The sequence below is a fragment of the Salvelinus sp. IW2-2015 genome, linkage group LG20, assembly GCF_002910315.2.
Source record: "Salvelinus sp. IW2-2015 linkage group LG20, ASM291031v2, whole genome shotgun sequence".
In the NCBI taxonomy this organism is placed as follows: domain Eukaryota; kingdom Metazoa; phylum Chordata; class Actinopteri; order Salmoniformes; family Salmonidae; genus Salvelinus; species Salvelinus sp. IW2-2015.
The window spans coordinates 15,354,780-15,364,262 of record NC_036860.1 but is presented as its reverse complement, the minus strand read 5'-3'; the positions used below and the strand labels follow the sequence as shown (position 1 = coordinate 15,364,262).

General features: G+C 44.2%; 1 protein-coding gene across 1 annotated transcript in view; it reads left to right on the top strand.

Moving 5' to 3' along the window:
• Positions 1-8,365, top strand: part of prr12b (proline rich 12b) — a 30,730-nt gene extending 22,365 nt beyond the window's left edge. The window contains exons 11-13 of the mRNA XM_070449717.1: positions 4,412-4,470; positions 5,321-5,416; positions 7,013-8,365. Of these exons, the coding sequence (XP_070305818.1) occupies positions 4,412-4,470; positions 5,321-5,416; positions 7,013-7,147 (290 nt within the window). The 3' untranslated portion in view covers positions 7,148-8,365. The remainder of the gene's footprint in view (positions 1-4,411; positions 4,471-5,320; positions 5,417-7,012) is intronic.
• The last annotated feature ends 1,118 nt before the right edge of the window (positions 8,366-9,483 follow it).

Here is a 9,483-nt window from a genome sequence, read left to right as displayed (position 1 = left end):
CTCACCGCCGAGCGTGCACTATTGACCGCTCCAGAGTCCAGGGGTCCGTCGCATTTGGGGAACATATGCAGAGTCTCCTAAAGAAGAAAAATGATAAAGATGCAGGGGAGCGAGAAGTAGTAATTTTCAACTGTTTTAAAGTTTCCACTTGTCAATATGATAGTGAGAATGTTGGATGGAGATTGAATTGTACATATCTCCTTCAACCACATCAGGTACTTTTCATAATCAGGTTTCAGCATTTTCACAACTAAACAGACAGACGTACCTGGTGTTGGCCACTCATGTTGACTCTCCTTAACAGTCTCCTCTTTTGTTCGTTGAGGAGGCTGTCAATCTTCGCTCATGGGCGGGAGGTACAACTCGTCTGGGGGCCAGAGTGGGAGGGACATAGGTCCGTATGACTCATCTCATGACATCGTTCTTCCTCAATCCTATTCTTCACTCCTTTACTTTTGATCAATACTCTCTTTCTCTCACTCCCAGGGCTGGGGTCAATCCCTTGGAATTCAGTCAATTCACGAAGTAAACTGAAATTCTAATTCAAATTATCATATAAAAGCACTGGCGATTTATTTCGTTTTTATTTAACTTCTTGAAATGGCTGAATTGACCCCAAACCTGACCAAATCATCACCCACTCATCTGCTCACACCACGACCCCATCCCTCTCACCGTCTGTGGTCCTCCAGGGCTTTGAATCATGTCGGGGTCAAGTGCTGTTACTGACCAGCATTCTATGTAACCTCCTGAACCATCTCCTCATGGCTCGACTGTTCATTCCCCCTCCACTGGGCTACAGGGGAGCAGACACAGAGAGAGAAGACCAGAGAGAGAGGGACACACAGAGGACAGAGAGGAGAGAGAGACGAGAGAAGAGTTTGAAGAGAGAGTGGACAGAAGCGGGGAGAAGAGAGACGTAGAGACTGAGAAAGGAGCAGAAGAGTAGCGAAGCTAAGAAAGAGAGAGAGAGACACACAGAGAGAGAACAGCAGAGGAGAGAGAGAGACAGAGACAGAGACCAGAGAGAGAGAGAGAGAGAGGACAGAGAGAGACGAGAGAGAGAGAGAGAGCGAGAGAGAGAGAGAGAGAGATATGAATATTGTCACTGAGTCGGTTCACGTAGAACCAAGGCATTCATATAAAATATACATACCAAAATTGTATTAACAACCACAGTTACACACCACACACACATTTCCCTCACCTTTGGTCGCTCACTGGGGGCCCCATCGGGGGAGGAGTCTGAGTCAGAGGGTATTCCTTCAGCCACTTTCTTCCTCTTCTTGGGTGGAGCTCCGCCTTCAACTGGCCTCGCCCTCGAGTGGGCTCTGTCTTCTTCTCTCCTCCTCCTCTCTTTCTCCTCCCTCAGTCTCTTTCGCCACCCCATCGCGTCTTCACTGCTCCTTCTCTCACCTTCTCCTGACGGTGGTGGACGCCTCTCTCTTTTCTTCTCTCTCCTTCTCCTTCTCTCCCTCCCTCTCTCGCTGTTTCTCATTTTTCCGCTCTCCTCTCTCGCTCCTTTCTTTTCCCTCCTCTCTCGCTCCTTCTGTCTCCCTCTCCTTCTCTTCTGCTCTTTCGCTTTTCGCCCTCTTCTTCTGCTCTCTCACTTTGTCCTTTTGTCCCTCTCTTCTCCTTTTGCTACTCTTCTCTTTCTGCTCTCTTGCTTTGTCCTTTTGTTCTCTTTCTTTCCTGGCTCTGCTGCTTTGTCCTTTTGCCTCTCTCTCTTTCTGGCTCTCTCACGCTTTCTCTTTTTGCTCCCTCCACTTTTTTCCTTTTGTTCGCGCTCTCTTTCTCTTTTTTCTCTTTTTTCCTTTTTTTTTTTCCTTTGCTCTCTCTCTTTTGCTCCTTCTCTTTTTCTTTTGCTTCCTTCTCTTTCTGCTCCTTCTCTTTTTCTTTTGCTTCCTCTCTTTCTGCTCCTTCTCTTTTTCCTTTGCTTCCTCTCTTTCTGCTCCTTCTCTTTTTTTTTGCTCTTCTCTTTTTGCTCTTCGTCTTCTGCTCCATTCTCTTTCTGCTCCTTTTCTTCTCTACTCGCCGCTCCCTCTCATCTCGCTCCAACAATTTCGGGGTGGAGATTTGACTGATGGCAGGGGGGATGGTGGCTTGGGAGCGATTGACGCCTGTCCAAGGTACATTTCTTTTTGTAATTTTGCAGGATATTGCTTACAGTTAATATTTTCGATCTAGCACAGAGTGCATGGGGGTAGGGCTAAGGTTCTAGTCATGGTGTGGGCACGTAGATGAACAAGAACCCAGAGGAGTACTGGCAAAACATGCAGAACAAACCTATCGCTCAACATGGAGTCCAGGTCTGTGCCAGGGTTTACGTGAGACAACACGGACATAACTCACTTTTTATTGAAATTCTCCAGGAACTTGACATTAGAGACGTGAGTACGGCATCTTGGCATCACCAAAGAGGCCCAGATACTGCTGAGACGAGAAAAGGGAGAGAAATATTTATAGAAGATATTAATAATTTTGAAGTCATTATAAACAAACAATGTGTAGCTCAAAATATGTGCTAAAAACTTCATGACGATTCTCATAGCTGGATGTAAATCCTTGCATCCATTGCTGGATTGTACTTTGAGATTAAAGAGAGGAGAGAAGTCTGTCCTGTTCTTAAAAGGGAGTGAGTACTTCACGTTGCTTGGTGGCAGGCAGAACTGCTAGCTCGTCCGTCTTTGAATCTCGGGGCTGAACTTCTGCCGCAGCAGGGCCTTTCTGCACTCTCCAAGTATGGGTGGATGGCTCGCGGCCGGTCTGCAGGGCCATCTTGAGAGACAAATGAGAGGCATGTACAGGTGCCTTCAGAAAGTATTACATAGCCTTGACTTACTCACATTTTGTTGTGTTACAGATTGAATTCAAAATAGCTTAAAAGATTATTCTTTCGCACCCGTGTCAACACACTGTTAGAATCACCTCTGCAGCGATTACAGCGTGAGTCTGGGGTAAGTCCTAAGACGCTTTTGCACGCACCTGGATTATACAATATTTGGCAGATTATCTTTAAAAATTCTCAAGCTCTGTCAAGTTGGGGGTTGATCATGCTAGACAGACATTTTAAAGTCTTGCCATAGATTTAAGCCCCGATTTAAGTTTGCAAAAAAAAACTGTAACTAGGCACTCGGGGTAAGCAGCTCAGTGTAGACTTTGGCCTGTGTTTAGGCTTATTGTCTGGCTGAAATGGTGAATTTGTCTCCGCAGTGGTCTGTTTGGAAAGACAGACTGAACAGGTTTTCCTCTAAGATTTTGCCCTGTGTTAGCTCTATTCCGTTTATTTCTATCGCGCCCAAAAAACCGCCCAAATTCTTGCGCAATGACAAGCCATAGCCAATTAACAGATGGCAGTCACCACCACCAATACTTGAGACATATGAAGAGTTGGTACTCAGTGATGTGCTGTGGTTTGCCCCAAACATAATGCCTTTGGTATTCAGATATACTTAATTTCTTTGCCCATTATTTGCCAGTTTTACTTTAGTGCCTTACTTGCCAAAGCAGATGCATGTTTGGAATATTTGTTTTCTGTAACAGGCTTCCTTTGTTTCAGCTCTGTCATTAGGTTAGATCTTGAAGTAACTACAATGTTGTTGATCCATCTTCAGTTCTATCACAGTCATTATACAAACTGGCTTTCTTCCTATGAGCAGGGGGGATCATTAGCTATTTGATTTGGAATTTAAGACCCCTTTAGGTATCGCCAAATAGTAATATCTTATTTATTATTGTATAAAAAGTATTGAATTGGCCTTTACTACTAATAGCCGATATAGAGTCAAAAAATAAAGTCAAAAGTAAAAATCAGTGAAAAAATAAATCATAAAGGAATAAGTGTTTTGCAATGTGTCTGTCCTTATATCTAGGAGATATGAAAAGAGCTCAGAAATATTTCAGTTTTTTTTTATACACAATATAACCCCTTATGTTTGTTGCGCACAAAACTACTCCATACGAGTAGGGGTCGTGAGGCAAACGGATATTAGTTTGTAGTTTGATATGTAGTTTTGTAGCATCGAGTTGCGGATGCCTACAGTCAAAGTCGCATAAAAAAAAAAAAAAGAAAACATCAGCCGTTACCAACTTCAGACGAGTCCCGCGACACAGACGCTACAGACGTTTTCGTGAGAAGGACCGATTTCAGGAGTCTCATGGTCTGACAAACAGCCGCTGTAGGTCGGCCCATCTCCACTGCAGATGCGGAGACCCGACATATGCCCGATGCCGGTGGCATTGATATCGCTAGCTTAAATTGAGCGGACGGGATATTCAATGTTTTTTTTTACCCATCTACCAATAGGATGCACTTCTTTGCGATCATTGGGAAACCTCCCTGGTCTTTGTAGGTTGGAATCTGTGTTGATCAATGTACTGCTGCGATCTGGGGACCTTCCAGATTAATGAGAGTGCTACAACCGTAAAACCCTCAACCGCGTCAAGAAGAGCACCACGCCCAAACAGCAGGTGAGTGAACCACATCCAGTCATGAACTCCTTGACTTTACTTTCCCCACCGCTGACACCAGTGTATCCAATCAGCTGCACTGTGGCTAACCCTGGCCTCGAAAATTGTGTCGAGTAGAGTAGAAGAGACCATTCTGTCTCACAAGAACTGGAGTAATAAAGTCTGGACCTGTTTGTCACTTTGCTTTGTACATAAACTTGTATCTCGGTGGGTTTAACTCGGTCCGGATGGTGTTTGCCCATGTGCAAACAAAGCTAAACCATGACACCGTCCTTATTTACACTTGAGTTGTCTCGTTTCGTCTAGCCATACCGCCAAAAACGTTGTTGTCACGTCCTTTGGAAACGGTTTGAATGGTCCACTGGCTTCCGGWGGCTACATTTTTATGGATTTTACATTTCAAGAACCCTCCCCCCACGTGCCCGTTGAAGGAGTGCTGTGTGTTAAGCCCCGCCCAAGCAAAGCATTTGATTGATTTGATGTGTCTGATTGGTGCTGCGTGTTAAGCTCCGCCCAAGCAATGCATTCGATTGATTTGACGTGTTGCAAGGCGCCACTGATTTACACCGGGTCTTCAATCTGTATTTAGCCCCTTTCGGCCATAGACTTCGCCAGGCTTCCCGATCAGGGAAACCTGGTTCTCGACGTGGCTATGTTTCTTTAAGCGTTGTTCAAGTGCATTTGTATTTTTACTTGTCCTCTGAAAGTATGTGAAGTTGTGAATACATAGTAGACTGGGCCTTTTCCCTGTTCATCTTTAGTCAAAGAGAACCGGGGAGATTCCCTAATAAGTGATTTCCTTTCTCCTTTCCCTCCATCCCTTTTTTCCCCGTCTCTCTGTGACTCTCAGGACCTCAAGCTGTCCACAGAGACGTGTCGTGTCTATAGCCTTTATCATTCCCTACATCACTACAAGTATCACACCTTCCTGAACTGCAAGAAGGAGGTAAGACTCAGCAACACAATCGCTTTTCACAACACTGACACTTCCAACACCCCTCTTTCCTCTACGGCATTGTTGTTCTTCTCTACTTTCTTTCTGTTTCTCTCTCTCTCTCTCCCCCCCCCCTCTCGCTGTTTCCATTGTGGTCAGAATAATTCAAATGGAGCACTGTGTATTTAGTCCTTTTGTTGTGGAAGGTTGACTGTCACAGTGGCTGTGTTGTGCTTGTATAAACATAATAACTTTATTATCCATCCTAGAGTGGATATTTGACTTGCATAACATCAATTAATGTTAGATGTATATGCAACATGTCTATACTCTGGCCTTGAAGACTGAATACATCTATTTACAGCTTTAGAGAAATAGAATTGAGAATAAAGGTTTTGCAGTATGGTAAAATACACTGCATTGCCAAAAGTATGTGGACACATGCTCGTCTAACATCTCATTCCAAAATCATGGGCATMAATATGGAGTTGGTCCCCCCTTTGCTGCTATAACAGCCTCCACTCTTCTGGGAAGGCTTTCCACTAGATGTTTGAACATAACTGTGGGGACTTGCTTCCTTTCAAGAGCATTAGTGAGGTCGGGCACTGATGTTTGGCGATTAGGCCTGGCTTGCAGTCGGCGTTCCAATTCATCCCAAAGGTGTTCGATGGGGTTGAAGTCAGGGCTCTGCAGGCCAGTCAAGTTCTTCCACACCCATCTCGACAAACCATTTCTCTATGGACCTCGCTTTGTGCATGGTAGCATTGTCATGCAGAAACAGGAAAGGGCCTTCCCCAAACTGTTGCCACAAAGTTGGAAGCACAGAATCGTCTAGCATGTCATTGTGTGCTGTAGCATTAAGATTTCCCTTCACTGGAATTAAGGGTTCGAGCCCGAAAAATTAAAAACAGCCCCAGACCATTATTACTCCTCCACCAAACTTTACAGTTGACCCTATGCATTGGGGTAGGTAGCGTTCTGCTGGCATCCGCCAAACCCAGATTTGTCAGTCGGACTGCCAAATGGTGAAACGTGATTCATCACTCCAGAGAACGCGTTTCCACTGCTCCGGAGTACAAAGGCGACGAGCTTTACACCACTCCAGCCGACGCTTGGCATTGCGCATGGTGATCTTGAAGCTCCCGACGAAGAGTTCTTGTGCTGACGTTGGTTCCAGAGGCAGTTTGGAACCGAGGACGGATGATTTTTACGCACTACACGCTTCAGCACTCGGTGGTCCCGTTCTGTGAGCTTGTGTGACCTACCACTTGGTGTCCTAGACGTTTCCACTTCACAATAACAGCACTTAGAGTTGACAGCTCTAGCAGGGCAGAAATTTGACAAACTGACTTGTTGGAAAGGTGGCATCCTATGACGGTGCCACGTTGAAAGTCACTGATCTCTTTAGTAAGGCCATTCTACTGCCAATGTTTGTCTATGGAGATTGCCTTGCTGTGTGCTCGATTTTATACACCTGTCAGCAACGGGTGTGGCTGAAATAGCCGAATCCACTAATTTGAAGATCCACATACTTTTGTATATATACTGTAAATAAGCAAGGGAATTTCAATAGAAAAATAATCTATTCTCTTTCTCTATTCCCCCCAGACGGACAGTATAGAGCAGGCAGCGGAGGACCCTGGTCAGGAGGAGGTGGTGCAGCAGTGTATGGCCAACCAGGGCTGGCTGGAGACCCTTTTCAACTCCTTCATCGACCTGCTGACCCTCAGCACCAAAGCCTGATGAGGGAGGAGGGGGCACAGTCCGAAATAGTGCACTACAATTGGCCTGAGCCATTGGGCCTATATGGAGAATAGGGTGCCATTTGGAAAGCAGAATGTGGGTTGAAGAAGGGAGGGGAGGGGTCGGAAGGGACAGAGGAGGTATACAGTATTTGGGAGACATAGCAAGAGAGTTGGAGTGGAGAACACTGGACTGTACCAAGATGSAGGGGGGGGGGGGGGGTMSAGACCCTACCACTCTAGTTCTTGCCCAGCGAGAAAGACCGAACAGTCAATGGTTGGTCTGTGAGTACGGTTGAGTTTTAACTTAAAATGGATGCTACAATGAACTGTTTTTAGCGCTTTTGTTTAGTTTTTCTCTCACAAAGTATCTCTTCTTGACTAAAGAAAAGAGAAGGATGGAGGAGAGCGGAGGAGYCGGATTGAAAATAGTGAATGTGTGAAAGGATACGACGTCTGCCACTTGACCTGAACAGGGAAAGCAGGGGACCACGGTGAATCAGTCAGCACTACAGAAAAGATTGCGATCTACATCCAAACATGCACGGGCACACACACACACCAACATACAAACACTATATATATATACGTATATGTATTAATAATTATGATTTGTATTATTTATACAAGGAAATTACCCTCCCTAGCTGGGATTGTTTGCTGTTGTTATTTTAAATAATAATGTTTTGTTAGGGTATACATGAAATGGCCTACCTGAAATCCTTTGCTCAGTCCCCCTTTTACTGCTGAAGGTAAAAACAAGTGGAGGGGAGAGAAACTGAGGGGAAGGGAGGTTAGAGGAGTGTGCGATGTTCCCTTTTTTCTGTCTGCCTAAATAAATTGTGAGGGGGAAAATGTATTTAAAACCTAAGCAAACTGTGTTCTTTATGTTTGTTCTTCAAAAGACAATGAGAGCAGAGTTTACACCTGAAGTTAATAAATTAAAATAAATATCTGTTTGCTTTCTAAAAGAAAGCGCTGTGGTTTTAGGGAGGTGTAACTGTTAAAAAGCGTATAAAATCTGTGTTGACTGTTTTTATTTGATCTGTTTGTTGTTTATGATAATTATTATTTTGGAGGTTTACCTATTTGTTCAAGATCTCTTATCTGTAAATATTGTACAGTTACTTCAGTCTCTAAAGCCCAGTTCCTCTTCTGTACATGCTATTCCTGTATTTGACAAAAGCAAATAAAAATTTGAAAATGACAGAGAAAACAACTTTAGCTGTAATTTTGTTTTTCCTCCTAAAACTTTATCAGAGAATGCATTATAGTAAGGGTGTGGTTGACCACATATCAGGGTTGGGGTCAAATCCATTTCAATTCCAGTCAATTAAAATTGTACACTGAAATTGCAATTCCAATGAGGGACATTTTGGAATTGGAATTTGGTGTCCTTTTGATTTGGCTGGAAATAGGATTTTCCCAACCCTGGACAACATGTACTATTGTTAGTAAAGTACACTATATATATACAAAAGTATGTGGACACCCCTTCAAATTAGTGGCTATGTCTATTTCAGCCACTCCTGTTGCTAACAGGTGTATAAAATCAAGCGCACAGCAATCTCCATAGACAAACATTGGGAGTAGAATGGCCTTACTAAAAGCTCAGTGACTTTCAACGTGGCACTGTCATAGGATGCCACCTTTCCAACAAGTCAGTTTGTCAAATTTATGCCCTGCTAGAGGTGCCACAGTTAACTGTAAGTGCTGTTATCGTGAAGCGGAAACGTCTAGGACAACAACGGCTCAGCCACAAAGTGGTAGGTCACATAAGCTCACAGAACAGGACCGCCAAGTGCTGAAGCGCATAGCGCGTAAAAAATTGTCTGTCCTCGGTTGCAACACTCACTACAGAGCTCCAAACCATACAGAAATGGTTTGTTGAGATCGGTGTGGAAGAACTTGACTGACCTGCACAGAGCCCTGACCTCAACCCCATCGAACACCTTTGAGATGAACTGGAACTGTTGAAGCAAGTCCCCGCAGCAATGTTCCAACATCTAGTGGAAAGCCTTCCCAGAAGAGTGGAGGCTGTTATATCAGTAAAGGGGGGACCAACTCCATATTAATGCCCATGATTTTGGCATGAGATGTTTGACGAGATGTTTGACGTGTCCACATACTTTTGGTCATGTAGTGTATGTTGACCTGAAATTGTATGAAAAAATACAGAGGAATGAAACAGCTCAGACTGGGGAGGAGGGGATATAACAAATTGGGTAGGAGTTCAGAGGTACAGACTGACCCAAGAGAAAGGAATATAAAGACAGAAAGAAAAAAAATCTGTAAAAGGAAATGCTGTGTATGAGTGAGTCCCCAGCAAACCAAAAT